Genomic DNA, 21,474 nt, shown 5'->3' with positions numbered 1-21,474 from the left:
GTAGACGGGCTGAGCAGCACGTAGGCACCAGGAATGTGCGATTCGCTTCCTCAATCATCAAAATGACAGATGAGTTTCTCACATTGCAAACGGAAAATGCCTTTAAAAAAAAAAACAAAAGGAAAAAAACAGTGCCACATGCATGCGAGCGTAAGCGCGAAGTGCACGTAGATGGTTCTGTAAACACCGATGTCTTAACAAGACAGTTCAGACGGCTGTTTTTAACAGAGAATAAAAGGCAAACTGTCTTAGTCAAATCCTGCATCATTCTTTCTGCAGAAGCAGTTTTTAATCATCAAAAAATTGTATAAGCAGCAGCGGCATATATGCGCAAAATGGTTGGTTGCTGCTCTTTTTCACTATCCTGACCTGAAATGTGATCATCCTGCGCAGGATGATTAACTCATGTGGCAAACAAGGAAGTATTTCTGATACCTCTACTTCATAAACTGAACAGACATTTCCTTAAAAGCTTGGAAGGCACCTTTTTTTGTCTCTGGTGTAAGATTCACATCCAAGATGGCTCTGCATTCTAATAAGCAGCTTTCTTGGGAGTACAAATGCTTACAGAAATTTTAAAAAAGTTTTTAAAAACAAGCCAAAAACAAAATTAAAAAAAAAAGAAACAGCATAGTGTCATTAAATATTTCGTGAAAAATTGCGGTGAAAATACATGTACTGAGTGTGATACGTTACTTTTTGATGGTTCAGATTATCAGAAGTCTTTTCAGTGGATTTCTAAAGGTTTAACTCCAGGAAAGTGACAGCCCATGTCCTGTGTGTGTCAAGTTGTGACTCCAGCTGCTGTCGAAGATCTCTAAATCTCCCACAAACTCTTGAATTGAACCTGTTGGTTGTAAACCTGTCTCTACTAATTTTTTCCTTCCACTTAGCTTTCTATGAATGTATTTAGAGACAGATCTCTGAACTGCCAGCTTCTTTAGCAATGACCTTGTGAGGTTTGAACTCCTCATGACTGTCTGCTTGACAATTGAGAAGTTAGCAGTCTTGCATGCTTTATCATAACATTTCTTAAATTTCTGTTAAATTTTGGGTCCATATCTATAAACTATAATCATAAAAATTAAAAAAAATAAATGCAGGGAATACACCAATCTGCATGGAAGGGATCTATATGAGTTTGAGTTTATGAACTAAATTATACAAATCAACTTGAATTAAGTTTTAATTAATTGAGATATCACTTTAGACCTGCCAGCAATTAGTGATACGAGCCGAATTACCAGAGAAGAAGAAAAAGCAAATGAAAACATTTTCCTGCAAAAGACATAAGTTTCACTTCTGATTTTACTTCATTTTAAGCAGCATCTAATTGTTGTTTTTAAAGATAAAATAAGTTACAGGATGGCAGACATGCTCTTCTTATCGCCTTCCTCCTGCATTTACAGAGTATATTCAACATGTAGCTATGGCTCAGGTACACATATACACAACGCACAAACAAATATACAGTACAGGAAGTTATCAGTATACAGTAATATTACAGTACGCAGACAAGTGTAGATGAAGCACATCTGGAGGCGACTTTTTCCACATAATAGTGAATAAACAATTTGTAATAATTTTTTTTTTAATTTTTTGACAGAATCAAAAGGAATGAAGAGTCGTGTTTTTACTGGAAAACGTCTATCCTGATGATTCTCTCTCGGCAGACACTACTTCAGGTGCCAATTGCAAAATATCAGCACCTGTATCAGAGGGACAGTGAGGTGTGAATGTTTTAATAAGAAACAGACATTACAAGCAAGCTGAGTGGTGATAAATCTCTTCCATATAAGAGCCGAGCATCTGCTGGGGTTTTTGTTTCCATCTCAAGCTGTTTGCTTGTAGGAGATGCACTTTAATTACAAATATGGCAAAAGTAGCTTCATATTATATAAACTAAGCAACAAAAACATACAAACGAAGCATCTTGGCTATTGCGTAGTAAAGTCATTTGAAGTTACTATTTATTATATCCATGTATTCCAATATATTTGAGGTTTTGTCACAACCTCCTTGTTGAAATATTGAGAGCTACATATGTTTTAGCATATAACTTTAAATTAATTTCTTTATCATAGCTCAAATATTGACCTGTGCAGTGTAATCGATAATAATACACACCAAATTCAAAGTTTAAGGGACTATTTAGATATTTCATGTGGGGTTCTGTGGGGAGGTCATCACAGACTTCTGCTGGAATAAAAACTGTCAAATGCAACAACAAAGTTTCATAATTATCAACATATTCATTTTCAAGACATGTAAATAAATAATAAAATAATGTTTCCACGAAGTACTGTATTTTGAATTTCTTTCCAATCAAAGCTAAGACGGAAGAAATTGAATTTAAGTTAACGTAGTTATTAGAGATTTTCAAGTTTCTGCAAAATCACAAACAAACAAAAATTACAAAAGAAAACAGTACATCAGTTATCGTAGTAACATTACAGTACCCAAACGAATCTATAGATGAACATCTGGTGACGACTTTTTCACATTAAATACAAGAAATGACCTTTAATTTGGGGGGAAAAAAAACATATTTTGAATATTGACAAGATGAGAATTGACGATGATCGTTAAAATAGGCTTCGATGAGATTTTGATAGAAACGATGTAGATTGTATTCACTGGAAAATATCTATCCTGATCATTCAAGTTTGGCAGAGACTAGTTTACATGATAAGAAAAAATATCAGTAACTGCAGCAGGAGGAGCTCAGCGACAGCGAGGCGTAATGTTTTAATAAGAAACAAGACAACATGGACTCTTACAAACAAGTTGAGTAGTGAGAAATTTCTTCCATATTCAGACATAGCACTCTTTTTTCATACAAACTAAACAACAAAGACATACAATAGAAACTCCTTTGCAAGTTTGCAGTAAAGTTTCTGCAAACTCAGGTTGTTCAGAAAATTTTCTGCAAGAAAGATACTGACTACTTTAGCCTCTCCACAGAACCCCATTCCAAAAAAACCAAACTAGCTGTAACATTTTGATGTTGTGTTTATGGTACCCTGTTTTAAGTTCATTTGCCAATCTAATCAAGTATAAAATAAATGTTTGTGCATGTCAACATTTTGTTTCTTGCAGATTGTGAGGATGCTGATTGGTTTGCAGCACTGAACAAATTCCCAAAAAGTGACTGAACAAAAATGTGTCGTCAGTACTCAAACCACTGTCTGTTGAAGTTATTTCCTTGTCAGAGTCTCATGTTTTATCAGACCTGACCTTTGGTCTGCTGGCGGATCCAGTCGGTGAATTTGACCACCTGGGTATAGACGCCGGGGCGGTTCTGCCTCGCACAGCCTTCGCCCCAGCTGACAATCCCTGCCAAGAACCACCGTCTTCCTCGCTCCAGACACACCAGCGGACCTCCTGAATCCCCCTGAGGAATCAAATAATGTGTGAAGGAGATAATATTAAGTTTTCAATTCTTGTTTTAAAAAATCAACTGGGTTGTTACACTGTTTGAGTTGCTTATTGTTCTATAATTTTTATTCACATATCTTCTCTTATTTTATGTCATTTTTGTTGGGCATCACCTTGATCAGCTGCGATTGCTGTTTTTAAAAGTGATTCACATATAAAATGGTTTATTATGGAAACAACTAGAGAGGGGTCACATGGTCAATTACAATTACAGTATGATGTTAAAAAGTCCAAATAATATACATCTACTTTTAGAAAGTCTGACTTAGAATTAATTGGTGAAAATATACTGCTTCAAAACGTGACACTCCTGATTCAGAACAAACATATTTTATTTATATTTGACAAATTGATTAAGAGGTAAGGTCGCTTTCTGATAAATCATAGTACATTAGGCCTTTGACTTGATCAGAAAAACATATAATTCCAGTGAATTGATCAGTTTCTTGCCAAAACCTCTTAGGAATTTGATGTGTACTGAGATCACACTCAAAGACACAATGCACAGGGTTTTAATATCCAGAAAGAGAGAACCCTGTACAATCTATGCCATGTAAAAGAGCAGCTTAAGACAGTGCATTGTGTCACTAAAATGAAAATAATCAGATTTGTCTGACTCAAGGATTATGCTCTCAGATCTTTTTATTAAAGTCACCAACCTGGCAGGCGTCCACACCTCCCTGCAGGTTTCCTGCACACAGCATCCTGGGAGTAACAGCATCATCGTACAGCTTGTTACAGACTTTTCTATTAATAATTTTCACTGAAGCTTCTTGTAAACGAGACGCCAGTTCCCCTTGAAATAATAATAATAAAAAACAAAAGTAAGTTGACGGTTACTTTACGTTGTTACCGTCAACTTAAAGTTCAGATGCTGAGCAGCTCTTACCGTCCTCCATGAGAACGCCCCATCCCGTGACAAAGCAGTTCGTCCCGGTGGTGAAGGTGTGTGAGGAGGCAGGAACACACACAGGCTGCACTAAGTCATTAAAGAAAACTGGAGCGCTGAGCTCCAGAAGGGCGATGTCGTAGTCAGACGTGAACTGGTCGTATTGGGGGTGGAGGAGGATCCGACGGATCAGTCTGGTCGCTCCTCCGTGGCTTCCTCTGGTCATCACACGCATGCCGAGGTAAGCCCGCCAAGCACGAGCGTCAGAGTATCTGCAGACACAATGAGCGGGAATGCAGCATGTAGACGTGAGGCAGAAAGATGAGGCCAGGGGTTTCTGTTGTCTTTCTCACTTAATGGCATCAGAGTCTTGGAAGCAGTGCGCTGCAGAGATGAGCCAGCGATTGGAAACCAGCGTGGCTCCACAGACGTGGCCGTAGCGCTCCATCTGTAGGCTGACCTGCCAGGGCCACGACCCCAACACAGCATCAGACCCCCCCACTATCTTAGTCCGCTTTTTAGGCCTGGTGCCACACCCTATCAGAAACAAAACAAAAAAAATTCTATAAGAACTTCATCTTTACTATGACAAAGCTGAGAAAAATGGGAAGTCCTGAGAAGTACCACAGCGCAGTTCGTCAGAGCCGTCGAAGCAGTCTTTAACCCCGTCACACTCAGGGTTGACCTTGCTGACACATTTTCCATTGGCACATTTATAGGACGCCACGGAGCAACTCTTGAGATCTGAAGAGAATGCATAAGTTTATTCCTCTAGAAATATGGTGAGTGTCAAACAGCAGCACTGACATAAACGCTCACATGCTCTGGTGCAGTTCAGTTCATCACTGCGGTCTTTGCAGTCGACCACACCATCACACACAGATGACTTTGGTAAACACACCTTGTTGGGACAAACGTGGTAGCATTTAACTTCTGCAAAGCACGCACACAAAAAAGCAAAATCAGTCAAACAAAACAATAAGTCCTGCTCTCTTTGGTACATTATCAGTGTGCCTACTCACCACAGCTGCCTTCCTCACTGCTATCTGCACAGCTGCTCTGACCAACACACTGGCTGCTCTGAGGTTTGCACTGACCGTTCCCACAGAGCACTTCCCCTGGCCTGCAGGATGCTGATTGTTTCACATTAAGGTGCAGAAACAAAAGACAAATTTTCTTGAGACTTCAGAGAAAAAAAAGTGTTTTTCAGTTAAACATAAGAATACATGTACAATAGTTATCAATAAAACACATATGTTAAGGACGTAAATCAGTCACAGAGTTAAGATTGGAGCCATCTAAACGTTGCAGAGCACCGGCCCTGGAGAACTGGAGTTTGGGACCAAAGTTTGACGTACTTTAAGGCAACATGTTTTCTATTCAATGTGTAGTTCTTTTCTTTTCTTTCAGTGACACTTACAGCATTTAGCTTCATCCCGTCCATCTGAGCAATCCTTCACTCCGTCGCAGACCTTCCTCAGAGGGATACAGCGTCCATCTCCACAGCGAAACTGGCGAGGGCAAGCTTGGAAAAACACCAAGTGAAACTTGAGAAGTGCTTTTTTTTTTTTCTACTCTGCTAACCTGATGAAAATGAAACAATTATTATTCATAAATAACAATAACAAAGTGAAAATATGGTCTTAATATTATTTTGTTTGTGCAAAATGTATTAAAATTTGCCCCATCTGTTACAAATATGAATTGTGGAGTGAAAGGATCCAGTCTGACTTACTGCCCTCTGGAGAGAAAGCTCGGTACAGCAAGTAGAAGCCCTTGTTGGTGAGAGATTCATCAGAGTGGAAGTGGATGGAGAGAGGAGAGGAGTACACTCTCTTTCTGCCGCTCTCTGACAGGGGATTACACAGCCTGGATGTGACCAGTAAGATGTTCATCAGTCACAAAAAGCATGAAGTACATAAAACATTTTAAAGAATGACACTCCTCAAACATTTCCACATTTTGTCAAATTACGGTTATTTAAAAAGCGGTAAGTATTTGTGTAGCGGAAGGAAGTTTTCACAGTGTGGTTTAAATTTGTATGCAAATATCGGAAAAGTGTGAGGTGTGTTTTTTATTTAATTTCCCTGCCAACAGATTGTTCTACCTGAGCTGTCGTGCTCCTCAACTCCTCCAAAGTTGCTATAGATATTTTGGTTACTTCTCTGATCTGTGTTGTCCTCCTTTCACCTGTCAGTTTAGGTTTGTTGCCATGTTTTGGTAACTTTGCAATTACATCCTTCTCATTTTCAGGTGACTGATCAGTGTTAAAAAAAAAGTGTTATTTTTTCACTAATGTCCTCTAAAAAAGTCTTCACAAAGCATTTAATCCCCGTTTTTACTGGGACAAAATTACACACAGATGGACGTTAGTAGAGACTTTTGTGGGAAACTTGTTGCATTTTATTTAGAGCTATTAGAGTAAAAGGGGCTGAATATAAATGCAAACCACAGTTTCTTAAAAAATTGTGCAACAATATTCTTCCACTTATGTACTAATATGAATTAATCTACTACATTGAATTTTGTGTCTGTAATATGACAAAATTTAAAAACGTTTAACAAATTAACATTTTCAAAGTACTTAAGCTTTACAACTCACTTAACCCCCGCAACGTCCAGCCAGTCCTTCTCACAGCTATCAGACGACGGGGAATCTTGAATGTCTAAAGTCACGATTGTCATCGAAATCAGATATCCTGGCACAGGCACCTGATAAAGTAAACAGCAAAGTCCAAACATTACAATTCAGAGGTTGGAATGTGTTTGAGCTGCCAGACTAAGGGATGGTTTCCTCCCTCTCTGCTTCATTCTAAGTCTGTTAATAAATACTGAAACCTGAATGCATTAGTGGTGATGTTCAGCTCACCCGTAGAGTCCATGTGCAGTCTATGTTAGGAGGATAAAAGGAGGGGTAGTAAGGTGAGGAAATGGAGCCGTTCCATGAAGAAATTGAGCCTCCACAGCCTGCAGGGGACGACGTTAACATGAAGAAGTTCACCAAATTAACAGCAACATCAACATCAAATACTATTCTACAAGTGGGAATGAAATAGTAGATAAGGTAGCCCTGAAACATCAGGTAGTGTGGTCTCGTTTTGAGCTACCTGCCCTACCTGCTTTTGGGATGGCTTGAAAGTAAGCTTTGAAGATTGCTCCATCTTTCTGCCTGCTGAAGGAGAAGGTGACCAACATCACATTCCCCGAGGAGGTCAGCTTCATGACTGGAGATGAGCCTGAGACCGGCAGCCCGCACCATCTGAAACAGTTCAATATTTAACTGTGTCAAGGAAAACACAGTCTGAAAACACGTGTCCAAATTCACAAAAACGCTCCAAACCTGGCAATGATCTTGTTCTGCAAAGGAAGCAGGAAGTCATAGGCAGAGAGTTTGTGGGCTGTGCAGCTTCCAGGCGTGGCGCCCTGAAGCGTCAGGACAACCAGACGCACAACGTGACCCGAGGGCACGCGCAGACGCCACTGGTAGTATGGCTTCTTGGGACTCACAAGACTCAGAGTTCGGTTGTTCCCATATTTAGCGTAGAGATCAAAAGATATTGCTAGAAAGTGACAGAAGAATGAAATTAACCAGATGAAACCCAACTGGTGACGTGATGGTGAAAAGGTTTTTTGTGAGTCTTTCATGAGTGTTTAATTGAAAAAGAAAACATTTAAAAGGATGCAAAGATGACTTCCTGTCATTTTTCCACCGGAAATCTACACTCCTCACCTTGAAACCCAAGCTGCCATTTTCCTCCCTGGATGCTATTTGGGTTTTTCATTTTGTCTATTCTGTCTTCTGAATCAGAATCATCAGAGTCCAAGTCTGTAAAGACACACAAAGCAATCTAAAAAAATCTCTGCAGCTCAAAAAGTTTTGTTACAACATGCAGCAACGAGCTGTACCCAGCAGGGGGAGCGTGTCGTCCTCCTGCTCCATGTAGTAGTGCTGCTCGTTGCGGCTGTACCGCACCACCTTGTTGGTGCCGGGGAGCCTCCGCTGCAGCCTCTCTGGGCTGGAGCTCTGGATTTCCAGGGCCACATTGTGGGGGGCTGAAAATTTACTCCAGTAGAAAACACCGAGCCCCTCCTCTCCTTCACTGTCACACGAAAAGGAAGTAAGAGGATTGATGTTCTAGATAAGGAGGATGTTTTCATTCCTTCTTGGATTTATTTTAGACTCGGCTCACCTGAAGGCAGTAATTCCTGAGCGCAGGTAGTAAGACCTCCACGGGGTAGAGTCATAGAGTTTTGAGAACTGTTTTAGAGAAATACAGAGAAGTGGTCATGCAACCTTTTCACCGTTTCTGTAGCTTCAAACACGATCTTCTAAGTATTTTGTTGGGATTTTGTGTTTAAGATCAACACAAAGAAGTGTCTACGTGTGAAGTGGAGAGAAAATGACACGTGGTGTTTTGTACTTTTGTACAGCATAATAAGTGACAGTACTATCCCTATATAGTGATATAGTCTGTAAATACAATTGAGACATTACCTCGTTTCACAGGAGGTTACATAAATACCAAACTAGGCTGATTCAGAGTTTGGGAATTCCCTTCTATCAACTTGACCTTTTGCTCCAAAAATCAAGCCCTGGCCCCCGGATGTTATCTTTGTCCTCCTGTCATCCCACCTTGCCCTACTGCCCTGCCCCGGTTGGTTCATCCGCTCTCTGTAGTGTGCTGCACACATAGTGGCCAATTGTCTGAAAGCTTCACAGACAATGTTTTTATTGAAGGACTGCTCTTCCTCTCACTCTCGCTGCCCGGGCCTCGCGGGCCTCACAAATGCCAGGCTTGTCCTCGGCCCCTGAAAGGACCCGGTCCCTCGGGGTGCTGTTGACTCACACACACTATGCACAGCTCCTGTTTCAGCTTTACATTTAACACCACCAGAAAGAGACACAGAGAGAGACAGAGTGAGGCAGAAGAGGGAAGAGTACAAAAAAACAGACATGGGAGGATGGAGAAGATAAGGAGGAGACACACAAGCAAGAATGTGAGGAGAGAGGAGAGGAAGAGGGCAGTAGTGTTTTTGAAAGTGACATTAAAACACTGGTGCTGTGTTGTAATGAAGCATATTAAAAGAAGATGAGGAGGGAATGCAGTAACAGACTAGCTCAGCATTTCCACTTACATAATGGTCCAAAGCCTGAGCCTGCAGGCGGAACTGAGGGGAGGCGGGATCGGTCAGCTCTAATGAGAAGGTCAGGTTTGGGAACTCTACACTGCTGCCCAGGAAGAACACCGAGCAAGACGAAGCTGGGGAGACAGGTACGCTGGAGATATGAGACTGATGTGGAGTGAGATTAAAAATAAATACAGTTCAAGACGTAGGAGAGGTCTGATTAAACGCCAGAATCTAAACTCACATGTTAAATAGTTGAGAGTCAGTGTAATGGCAGCAGTGAAAGGTAAAAATGGTAGGAGGCCTAACACAAGCCTCCTCCAGGAACAGCATGATGACGCTGTCTGGCTCGCTGTCTTCTGTCCCCCCGGACCCCCAGACTTTGGCAAGGAGGGGTCAAGTGAGCCGGTGGACTGCTTTAACTCTTCATCTCTCTTTTAGGGCAAAAGATATGACAGAAAATGAGATCTTATAAAATAGATAGTATAACTATAGCATCCATAAAATTAATTAATGATCTGAACAAGGCAGTGATTCCAGGCTTCTCAACACTCAGGGTAGGCCTACTGTAATTTAAATGATTACAAGTCACAAAGTGCTGCAGAAGCTTGTCAGTCAGACATCCATTTAAGTCATGGCTACAGCATAAGGCAAACACATAAAATATGCAGAACTGCTGTTCTGGACAACAAAAAACTCATTTCAATAAGCTCTCAAAAAAAAGAGAATTTGGTTGCACCTTTGGAAAAAAAAAAACTGGTCAGACTCCAACTGTCACATCACACTTATACATCACAGTGAGCAGGTAAAATGGCATTCACTACGTTGATTCCTGATGTAGGGCATTAAATAGTAGGTGTTTGTATACTGATGATACTGTGAATTACATATTTTTTCAAAACTGGAACAGTGACCGTATGTTTTGTCTGTTCTGACTTCAGCTCTTATTTTGTGTTTGAGGCTGACTAGATTCAGTTTCATCCAGTTACTAAGCATGATGCAGTTTATAGGACTAATTTTACACTTAAATAATTGAACAGAAATATTTCTAACTTTTAAAAAAAATTTTTGCCAGCATCAAAATGTTAGGGTCTTTTCGAAAGTTTTCCCAGTTTTAGAAAAACATCCAAACAGTTTTCCATGTTGGGATGAAGATGGGAGCCTTAAATCTCTCCAGAAGTTGTCAGTTGTATTCTCTATTCTGTTCTCACCTATTCTGACCTTCACTCCTGTAATCAGTTTACAATTTTGCTAATGTTTAGACTGTACACCAGGTTTAATATCTACCAATGTTGCTTCTTATTGACATCTGAGCATAACAGGAAAGCGGTGAATAAAAAGGAACCTCAAAATCGATGACGACTAGATTTTATGCCCGTACAGGGAGTGATTTACTGACTGCAATGATGTCGATCTCTACACTCTAATGATTTCCTAAAACATTTAAGAGTTGGTAATATTCTCTGGGGGAAGGAAAGCATGCCTGAATGGTTCTGCTTTCCCACGGCCTGCAATGTCAGCACTCAGTCCAAGTGTCACAGGCAGAGACCCCTGTGGATTTCACAATTAAATGCAGCTCAATTAGTTTGACGGGTTGTAAATATGATTCCTTTTCCAATGCAACTGTAAATATCAACAGCAGGCAGTGACAGGATGAGAATAAGGGGAGACATCCAGAGTACAAAATGTCTTTGGAAGTTTTTTTTATCTGCAGAGAAAAGTTCTTATGGCTTACCTGTGTAGCTGGACAGCCGGGGTGTCCGTGTGCGGAGACACAGTACACCTCACAAGTTTTGCTTTGGGGCAGAGTCCACATAGCACAATCCAGTTTAGCTCCAGAGAGGTGACTCGCAACAATACCTCAGACATAGAAAACGATGGAGAGAGGGAGGAAAAGAGAGGAAATCCCCACTGTTGCTTCCTCTGACCAAAAAAAAAAAAAAAAAGAAAAACGGAGCAAAAAGAAGGAGCAGAAATCTGAGCTGAGGAGCTCAGACACGCAGGTGCATTCACCGCCTCCCGTTTACCTGAACAGGGCGGCAGGTGTCACACGGAGCCCCAGAATGCAGTGCTAGGGACAATGGGGCCACTATGAAAGGCTACTATCCGAGCAACCATCCGTTGGACAGATATTGTGGGCAAACTTGCTCTCTGTGTATGCAAAGGTCTCAGATCAGAGGGACAAAAGAGAGCTTGAGGAGAACGTGTAGGAGATATTATATGTGGAGCCCATGGACGCTCCACAGGCTCCACAGGCTGCATCCAACCCTTTCCAACTAACAGAAGGAACTCAATAACTCAGGAGGCATCATACACAGGGAGCGTGTTTTATGTATGTTTTTTATTAATGACTGAGCAGGATACATGGGTTTGATGGTGTCAGCTAATATGGCTGTAGATCCAGGAGGTGAACTTGGTGACCCTGGTGTAGACCCCAGGCAGGTTTGGTCTGCCGCAGCCGGACCCCCAGCTCACAATCCCTATGAGGAACCAGCGACCCCCGTCTGAGGCCTGGCAGGACAAAGGACCTCCTGAATCCCCCTGGGAAACAAGAAAAGACTCTTCAAAAATCTACAAGATGAATAATGAAGAGGTTCAATGGAGTCGCAGGTGATGAAATGCCACCTTACCCTGCAGGCGTCCCTCTCTCCGGAGGGGAGGCCGGCACACAGCATTCGTGGGGTGATTGGTCCGTAGCTCTTTTTGCACTCGGTCTGACTCATTATGGACACCTCTGCCTTTTGGAGCACAGAGGGCAGCACCTTATCTGAGAAAAGAGGGATTAGACTTCTACTTAGACTCTGCAGGATTTAAATACAGTTTACAGTTGTACTAAAAATTTTTTAAGACTCACAGAAATGTTGTTGTTTTATCAGCATTACAGTTTGTCTGATGTCAGAAGTAAATTTCAGAAAACTAAGTATAATTTAAACACAAACCCCACATTTGAAAAGTATTTTAATGTCATCTGTTAAATCATTTCATTGCTAGGTTGTTAAGTAAAAGTAGGAAGCAGAATAGCTCCATTAACAGAAAGAGCAGCTTTAAATCCCATTTGTTTTAGTCAACTGTGACTTCAGCATCAATCATTTTTCAAATCATCAAAACCTTCAAGGAGAGAGTTTCAGCTGCTGTGAATAAATTCCAGGATGCCAAAGAAAGTCCAACAAGTATCCCAAAGAGGATTCAATCAATAATAGATTGTGTATCGACCAGTAAAGAACTTGATCAGGAAAGGCAGCAGCCAGGTGTGAGGGTTTCTACATACACAGTGCGGTGAATTCCTGGTCACTCTGGTGTTAAAAAGAAGTGCACAGAAGACACTTGTCTCCAAATAAATTTGTAATAAAGTACCGTGATTGGACCATAATTACTTGTAAAGCTATTTTTTCTGATTTAGTCAGATTCAAAAAGTTTTCTGATGGATGTGGGAAAGAAACACTGAAAGCCATGATGAGTCCTGTATCAGTTTGGTATTAAATAATGCTTTTACCAGCATGATGGAGGACCATGGGACAAGGTAAGCATGATTATTATGTAATCATAATTTGGATTAATGATCAGGAAGCTCCCTTAAATCTTAATCTAACTGAGAACCCTTGAACTCTTATAAAATTAGTCAATTTCCCAGTAATATAACGTATGAAATCTCTTTATGGAATCATATAATCATCTTATTAAAACATCTAAAAACACTGAAACAATAATATTTCAGCCAGTCTCAAAGCTTTTGGCCACAGAAAAGTTGTTGAAAAGGGAGCATTTCTTTGAGATGATGCAGAACTCATCTTAAACATACATATAAAAAGAAAGGAGATTTTTCCACCCATAGTAGAAAACATTTCCTCTGACTGATGCCTTCATGCAAGGAGAATCTCTCTGCAAACTGGCTTCAAATAAAAGATGCATTTTTGTGTGTTTTCACTAAATATGCTCTTTTTTGCCCAGCCTTTTGTTATGTTGTTTCAGAAAGTTCTTGCATTTTATCAGGGTCACTTACACTTTTTAGAGACACTGTTTAGGTAATTTGATCGCAAAAATATTTGAGTGTAAAACATGAATTCCTATCAATAATGGTATGTTTTTTGTAGCACTAACAAAGTCATGTCACCAACCTTCCTCAGATCGGTATCCCCACCCGGTCACCAAGCAGCGGTGTGTGTCTGTGATGGTGTGGGATGAAGGGGGCAGGCACACAGGCTGGACCAGCGGCCAGAGGGAGGGAGGCCAGGGCCTCTTCAGCTGCAGAAGGGCGATGTCATAGTCAAAAGTGTACGCATTGTAGTACTCATGCACCACAATCCTCTGGATCTCTGCAACGTGTTTGGCACTGCCCTGCGTCAGCATGCCGAGGTGAGCACTCCAGGAGCGAGGGTCAGAGAGGCTGCAGGGACACAGGTCAGGGGTCACTTCACAAGCTCTGGCGAGGCCACTTTATATGCAAAGACACATAGGGAAACAGTTTTGCTTCATCAACGATGGAGGAGACTGACCTTTCTTTTCTGAAGCAGTGGGCAGCTGAGACGAGCCAATCAGAGGAGAGGACAGAAGCGCCACAGTACAAGCTGCCTGCAAAGTGAAGGCTGACCTGCCAAGGCCACTCCCCCTCGTGAGAGCTAACCCCGCCCACAATCCGATCCAGGCCTGACGTAGAGCCCACCTTCCTCAGCGGGGAGGGGAGACCACAGGCTGAGAGGGACAAACAGATGGGTTTAGCTTTTTATTCAAGTCTGTGCCAGCAGGCGTTAATGTTTTCTTAAAATCATAAGCATGTTTACAAAATCCTACCGAAAGTATTCATACTGATTTGTTCTTTCTTTAGTTTTCCAAACTTTAGTGTCTTTTACTCAGATTTAATGTGATATATATCGTCAGAATAACACTGAGTTGGAATAAAAATGATAAATGTTTTTTAAACTTTGTGATGGCTGCATTTGCATTCAAGCTCCTTGAGTAGAAGCACCTTGTGTTGCAATTACAGCTGCAAGTCTTTAGGTACCTGTGTCTACCAGTCTTCCTCATCCACTGAAATTATTTGCTGATTCTTCTTTGCCAAACAACATAATTTCAGTCATAAGGACAGAAAGGGAAGGTGAGTTTCCCTTTTTGGGACTCCAACTGGTAGGTGAGCTTCGGTCCAAATCTCTTGCCTTTTACAGCATCTAACAGGATTTCTTCAAGTATTGATCTGTATTTAGTTTTACCAGTCTTGCCATCAAACAGTTTCCCTGCTTTAGAAAAGCTTTGCCTCAGCATGAGGTTTATTTACCACCATTGTCCATGTAATCAAATGTTTTCAGGTCGATGCTCCTTACATGAGTCAGTTCCATTTCACAATTGTGGGCTATAAAACACCAATAAAATATGCCAAAGTTTGTGGTTTAGGGAACAGAGTGAGAAAAGCTCAACAAGTTTGAACGCTTTTGCCATCTGATGTATCAGTGATGTACCACCAACATGTTCATAGGTTGAATACTTTATAACCTATAAAGTATATAGGTTATACTTTATATACCTTTATACCTTTATATAGGTATATAGGTTATAGGTTATACTTTACACCATCCTGACTGTGGTGAGGATGACGTTCTCACCACAGTCATCCTCGTCGCTGCTGTCCCGACAGTCGGGGACGTCGTCACACTTTGCATTTTTCTTCAGGATGCAGGATCCGCTCCTGCACTGGTATCTGATCGCCGAGCAGCTCGTTTCTGAAATTTCGCATTCTGAGAGGTCAAAGGTCTACAGAACATAAAGGCAAGGTGGCTTCTCTTCAAAAATCAATGGAGAACACTCACCCTGTGTGCAGTTTATCTCATCGACTCCATCAGAGCAGTCCATCTCTCCATTACATACAAACAAAGGGTGTGGAGGTCTTTTAGTGCTGCAGGTTATTGTGGGTCTTGCTGTGAAGAAATGCACCATTTTTCTTACAGTTAATTCAAGCAAATATAAATGGTTTTGTAAGAGTGTTGCAACCCAGTATTAGACTTGCTAAAAATGTCCCATTTCTTTCCCTGCAGCCCATAAACGACTTACAGCAGAAGACCTCATCGCTCTCATCCTGGCAGTCATCCAGGCCATCGCAAAGTCGACTCTTCTCCACGCAGAGTCCAGTGGTGCACAAGAACTGGCCTTCTTGACACGCTGGTGGACACATAGACATATGCACATATTTGGTTATTCGCTAAATATTCAGTGCGTGTTCAGGTGTTTATTTTAGTTGTTCCAGTGAATCAGATTTGTGCTGTGTAGTGCTTACGCTGGCTGATGTTGTAACTGTGGTATGAGGCCAGGAAAGGTTTAGCAGAGTTAGGTGAGCTGCAGCGAAACTCCATCTGTGGACTGTGGTCGGGGATCCGAAACACGGTGTGGTGTCCTACGTACATGCCGCAGAATCTGCGGAGGAGGAAGCAGGTTTCCAGAAAACCATCTAGCCAAGTTCAAGATGGCCAAATGTTCTCTGTGGTGAAGCTGCAACCACATACATGACTTCGTTGACCCTCCACCAGCCACTATCGCAACCTTTTATGTCCTCAGGTTTCAACGCGTAGTTCTCGAACTGCAGAGCTACGCCTAATTTAGAGTTTGGAGTCTGTAAAAAAAAAAAAAAGTGTAGAATGCACTTACTGAAAAAGAAGCAATGCACATACATTTGTTTTCATGTCAATTAATGAGAATGTCTACCTTAAACCTCCAGCTACAGGAACACTGTGGAGGCAGCAGGCTCGGGTAGAATGGGCTGTAGAGTCGACCACTGATATCAGGCTCCAACTTGGTCTCAATTTGAGACATACATACTGAAAAAGACACAAGAGAATCAATATTATTTAAAACTGACTCGAAATCTATGTTCCCTTTAGTGAATTCAAAGAGACTTTGTATATATTTTGCAACGGTTAATGTGGAAAAAGTGTCAGAATGACCATTTTCATTGAGCTTTACCTAAATATAACACTTTCTGTGTGTTACACAGAAATGGCTTCATGGAGATGCTTAAACATTATAACATTTTACAGCACACCCCACATTTATTCACAACTCTGAGATGGGTAAAAAGCCATAAAACAAATGAACCTTTTACAGCAGTGGCATAACTAAACACTGAAAATTGTAGAAAAGCCCAACCTTTGATTTAAGTACATTTATTTATTGTGAATTTGAGTCTTTGACTTCCAGATTATGTTCATTCCTTAGTTTAAGATTCCTTATAGTTTACTCACAGTTTACCTACAATTGCTGAATCTTAGCTTATTAGTTAGTTCATGGTTCACATTTTTTTGACGACTGTGTATTTGGTTTGATCATTAATTGTCAGATTCAAATATTAAGTTTGATTTGCTTCAAAATATGTTTTTAAGGATCCCACAGACATTTTACTAAAATCCCAATAAAATATCCTCTGTTATGTTTTTCTATATATTTTGACCTGCTCTCTGTAAAAAACAAGAGAGTAAGGTGTCATACTTTCCTCAGCAATGGCTTCAAAGTGTCCTTTAAAGCTCTTGTTGCCACTGGTCATCCTGAAGGACAGCAGCATGACGTTGGAGGTAGAGACGATGGAGAAGGAGCTGGACGCCGGCTCACACAGCCTGCGGCAGAAACACATGAAAACTCAGGAAAAATGTACCTTCAGAACAGATGGCATGGGTTTCTTAGCCACCAAGAAATAGATGAAAAACAAGAAAAGTATAGATGCACAAAGGATGGGACCTCATCTTCATTTGTGAAGAATTACATATCCACGTTTCTCATAAGAACATTGAATGTCTTCATGAAAGCTTGAAATGAAAAAAAAAACCTCAATAAAAGTTACAATATACAGCAAGCTGGAGGGATTGTGAACATGTGGGGCAAAGGATATTGAATATGGAGCTACCATAAAGGAAGGTGAGATTATTAAAAAAGAAAAAAAAAACATTTACATAAACACGTATGGCAGAGCACTGGGATGTTTTAATCACCAGAAGTAAAATAAATCTTAGTATGCCTCCTCTGTAGCCTCACCTGTGCAGAATGCGCCCTCTCATGGGCAGCAGAGCGTCGTACACAGTCAGGGCGTCGTTCACACAGCCAGTGGGCTCAATGAGGAACGAGGTGACGGTCAGGCGGATCAGCGAGCCGGGCACTGCAGTCAGCTTCACGTGGCAGTTCACACCTCCCCACGATGAGTAGACGTTTAGCGGGACGCTGGCTCCTGGGAGGTTGGCGTACAGCTTATCAACGCACTGCGAGTCTGAGAGAGATAAAAATGACATGCAGTACATCTTTAATTCATATGACCAGGGTTCCTATACGATTAATTTCTGAACGAGATACATTTCAAGACTTAAATGTCCAAAGTTTTCAGGCCTTGATTTCAGTTTTGAAAGCATGAATGCGGCACCTTTTGATGATTGTATGGCAGGAGGTCAAGATTACAAAAATGAAAACGTCAGAGGTTGGTTGGAAGGAGGGAATACGTGCCCAGTTTTAAATGTTACTTATTATTTTTTTCTGAATCTGTTATCTGTTAGGATAAATCTATGGTCTATACAACACATGTTCATTACATTTTCTGCAAAAACTCATTGTAAATGTTCAAATATTTACATCAGTGCATGTAAATGTATATCGTCCCATTAAAATAAAATAAAAATAAAAAACATCTGGGTGTTTTTTTTTTTTTTAAAAAAAAAAGCTTGGACTGTTTTTAGAAGCTGTAGACACCCAAATGGAAGTGCAAAATGTACAAAATGTGAATTTTGCATGACAGGTCCACTTGAAGATAAGGGTATATACGTGTGAAAACGCACTAATTTTCTTTGATCTCATTTCATGTAAAATTCCTAAATCAAATTCCATGTTTTCCAGACTGTGTAGGAACTCTACATACCTGAGGTGTTGCTCCCTACCTGCTGTGTTTGATGAATAATCTGAACGCTGAACTCCTGCAACAATACAGATCAATTCAGTACCAGTACAGGCCCATCTAAACACAGACATTCAGAGTGAGACTTAGACACACCATTGATGAGGATGGAGTCCATGTCAACTGGAAGTTCATGCAGGAAGCCCACAGAAGACCGGTTCTTCAGGCTGGTGTTGATTGAATCTCTGAGAATGGCCTCTATGAAATCTTCCCGCATCGCTGTGGTCTTCATCTGGGGGACGATGAACACCATCCAGAAATGCACCAACACTCCGCCCTTGTTGTTGTTACTAGGGTAGAAGACTCAGATGTGAGCTGCAGACACCTATAGGACGTCTTTACGGCTCACAGTGCTGATGACTGACAGTCCTCCTGTACCTGAGGTCTGAAATGACCGCTTGCTTGTAGAGTCTGGCCACTGAGGACGTCTTGTACACAGAGCTCACCTGAGAGACACCAGCATTTAGCTGTGCACCCCCCTTTACATCAGCACTAGCCGTTTAGAGTCACACTGGCACCTACCACATGTTGAATTTTGGTTGCCATAGAGACAAACTCATGGGACTCTGCCTGGCGGTACTCTGGGATGAACTCTACGTTGGCAACACGGAACATCCCAGCAAAATACGCTCCGCTGTAGCTTTCCCTGCGGACTGAGCAAATCAGATTAAAGTCTATCTGTAGAAGTTTAGGAACCAACAAGTCACATCAGGAAATGCATCAAACCACCTCAGACTTTAGTAGTTTTCTGAAGGTCTTTCATGTTTTTTTTGTTTGTGATGAGTTGTGATCTTACTTTACATTACACATAAGCGGACTTTACTACTTAAGTGACTTCTGCAGGTAATTCGATTCAATATGTGTTATTCAGGGTTATCAGAGTAAAGCTCAAAACAAATACATGCCAAAATGGTCACATTTTGTCACATTATTTTCCGTCATATCACAATTACACAGTATTTTATGGTGGTCTGGTCTAATAAAATACACAGAAGCTTGTGTTTTTATTGTGACAAAATGCAAAAGAGCTAAGGAAGAACGACTACTTCTGCAAGTCATTGGATGTAAAGGTAGGCACTGTTTGTAAAAAATGACTGACGACTCAAGATTTTTGCACAATGCCTTTGTGAATCATTTCACTTACAGATAAAGACCCAGAGCAGCGACCATATGATCACCACCACCACAAACAGCACGGCCGCGGTGATGGTTGTGATGTGAGGCACGTTCAGCAGGTAGGCCCACAGCCTCTTGAGTCCTTTGGGCTTCCGCCTCGTCTTCCTGTACATCCTGCGCAGCTTCCGGAGGGTGTGGTCCACGGTGGCCACTTCCACGGACACATCCGCAATCTGAAGCCGGGAAAGTGTGGGGGCACACAGTCGCATCCAATTAATCTGAAACTGCTTCAACTGCAGCAGTCCATTCGTGTTGACCTTTCAGTGGTCACTCATCTAAGGCCTGATCCTAATTAGAAGATGGCAGATGGAGCTGAAATGACACAATGAACATAAAAGTGCCTCTTGACGAGCGTTAGAGAAAGATGTTCATGTGACTCCGCCCTGAATTATGGCTTATCAGAGTACACTGTCCAGTTCAGCTGCTGTTGCCCCATCAGCAGTGATGTAGACTTGTGTCGGCTGAAAATGATGCTGGGGAGGGGAAATATCTGAATGCAACACAATCTCCATCAGATGTAACACTCAGCACTCATTGAGTTACCCAATGCAAATGAATTATTCATTCACTGTCATCCCATACGGTGCGGCTGGTACTTAATCCATCACAAGAGCATAGATTCTCACAGCCGAACAAAACAAGTTCAATTATCCGAGACATTTTTAAGAAAGCAAGCTGGATTAACAAACACTGATCAACATTCTGCTAAATAACTATTACTGTTAAGCTTAAAACTTTGAATCTGATAAGAAGTGTATATAATTTGTAACTATTTAGATAAAGGTTATTTAGAGTACTACAAAATAATAAGTGTTTTGGCTTACTCCACTTCACTTGAACTCTTGTAATTAGTTGATACATTTTCTCATATTCAGTTCAACTGTAGATATTCAACTTTGATAACCTGAAAACCTAAATAAACCTCTCTACCTTTACACAAGCTGATGTTCCACTTAGGATTAGGATTTCTTTGAAATTTATGTGACTATTTCATGGGCTCTAACTCCTCCCAGATGATCTCACTTACTGTAAGAAACTTTATGATATAAAAAGTTTTAAGTACACCAGCAATAGAAACGACCTTTTCAAAACATGAGCCTATTTTGGTAAAAAATTATTAGCTTTTTCTCTGGAAATACATCTGGGGTTGATTCGATGAGTGGCATTTCACACTAGGAAGCTGTTCTTGCAGTCATAAAACTTACCATGAGTAGGAAAACTATTATAGAGTGAAAACCCAAATAGACACTGAACAATATGTCATAATCGACCTTCAAGCTCAGCTGAAATGTATTGCTGCCCACATTGACACGTGAAATGTTTTATCCTCATGAGAGACAAAGATTGAGCTGTTTAGCCACAATAGGTGTGCATAAGGGGCCAGGAAAGGCTTTCAAATCTATGAAAACTGAGCAAGCAGTGAAGCATGGTGGTGGCAGCATGATGTTGAGGGTCTGTCTTGTTGCCAGTGGTACTGGTGAACTGCACAAAGATGACTCAATAATAAGAGTGCTACATCCAAAATCAAATAAACAGCAAGGTGGTTGAAACTTGAACACAACTGGGTTTTCAAACAAGACAATGAAGCCAAAACAACTAAGTTAACTGAATTCTTAACTTTTCATATTGGAAATGCAACTGAGCATTTAGCCAGAAATATACCAGCAGGTTGTTGATGGTTATGAACAGTGTGAGGTTCTTCTGAAACCTGCAGAACATGAACATTAAGGCAAATATTAGCGGAGGTGTGAGCATAGATCAGAGCAGCAACGTTTAATTCTCACCTTGGGTGGATTGAAGAAAAATTATTCAAGTTTATACTTAAATAGTTATTATTCTACCTGGGATAAATTTCCAAAGAACTAATTAGAAGCTCCAATTCAATATGAAGTTCAGGCTAATGATGAGAGCAAGCAAATCTCTACTGTATCTG

General features: G+C 40.9%; 1 protein-coding gene and 1 long non-coding RNA gene across 2 annotated transcripts; both read right to left on the bottom strand.

Moving 5' to 3' along the window:
* Window positions 1-1,372: 1,372 nt before the first annotated feature.
* Window positions 1,373-19,563, bottom strand: tmprss7 (transmembrane protease, serine 7). Its single transcript, XM_023326788.1, has 34 exons — window positions 19,510-19,563; window positions 18,888-19,018; window positions 18,744-18,811; window positions 18,462-18,655; window positions 18,349-18,384; window positions 17,462-17,690; window positions 16,922-17,046; window positions 16,142-16,254; window positions 15,943-16,049; window positions 15,717-15,853; window positions 15,494-15,601; window positions 15,253-15,360; window positions 15,049-15,165; window positions 13,948-14,143; window positions 13,570-13,838; window positions 12,085-12,221; window positions 11,836-11,995; window positions 9,464-9,588; window positions 8,518-8,585; window positions 8,234-8,427; window positions 8,058-8,153; window positions 7,668-7,887; window positions 7,444-7,586; window positions 7,197-7,294; window positions 6,930-7,039; window positions 6,063-6,196; window positions 5,748-5,852; window positions 5,350-5,460; window positions 5,147-5,260; window positions 4,952-5,071; window positions 4,681-4,864; window positions 4,328-4,599; window positions 4,098-4,234; window positions 1,373-3,394 (listed from the first exon to the last, which is right to left on the bottom strand). Exons 2-34 carry the CDS (start codon window positions 18,978-18,980, stop codon window positions 3,227-3,229), a joined length of 4,596 nt encoding a protein of 1,531 aa, XP_023182556.1. The 5' UTR covers window positions 18,981-19,018; window positions 19,510-19,563; the 3' UTR covers window positions 1,373-3,226.
* On the bottom strand, window positions 8,540-10,199 carry LOC102232012. Its single transcript, XR_002751969.1, has 3 exons — window positions 9,699-10,199; window positions 9,464-9,588; window positions 8,540-8,585 (listed from the first exon to the last, which is right to left on the bottom strand). It is a non-coding gene; the product is annotated as an uncharacterized LOC102232012 (long non-coding RNA).
* Window positions 19,564-21,474: the final 1,911 nt, after the last annotated feature.

The sequence above is a fragment of the Xiphophorus maculatus genome, chromosome 21 (assembly GCF_002775205.1).
Source record: "Xiphophorus maculatus strain JP 163 A chromosome 21, X_maculatus-5.0-male, whole genome shotgun sequence".
NCBI lineage: Eukaryota > Metazoa > Chordata > Actinopteri > Cyprinodontiformes > Poeciliidae > Xiphophorus > Xiphophorus maculatus.
Note: the sequence above shows the minus strand (reverse complement) of the source record. Positions and strands in the feature narration are given on the sequence as shown.

Bases quoted from the DNA above. Each gene is read 5' to 3' on its own strand.
- tmprss7 (XM_023326788.1), bottom strand. From the start codon at position 18,980: ATGTTCCGTGTTGCCAACGTAGAGTTCATCCCAGAGTACCGCCAGGCA. The intron at 8,154-8,233 runs GTACAGCTCGTT...GTGTCTTTACAG, and splicing joins CGACACGCTCCCCCTGCTGG to ACTTGGACTCTGATGATTCT. The intron at 3,395-4,097 runs GTTGGTGACTTT...TTGATTCCTCAG, and splicing joins GAGGTGTGGACGCCTGCCAG to GGGGATTCAGGAGGTCCGCT.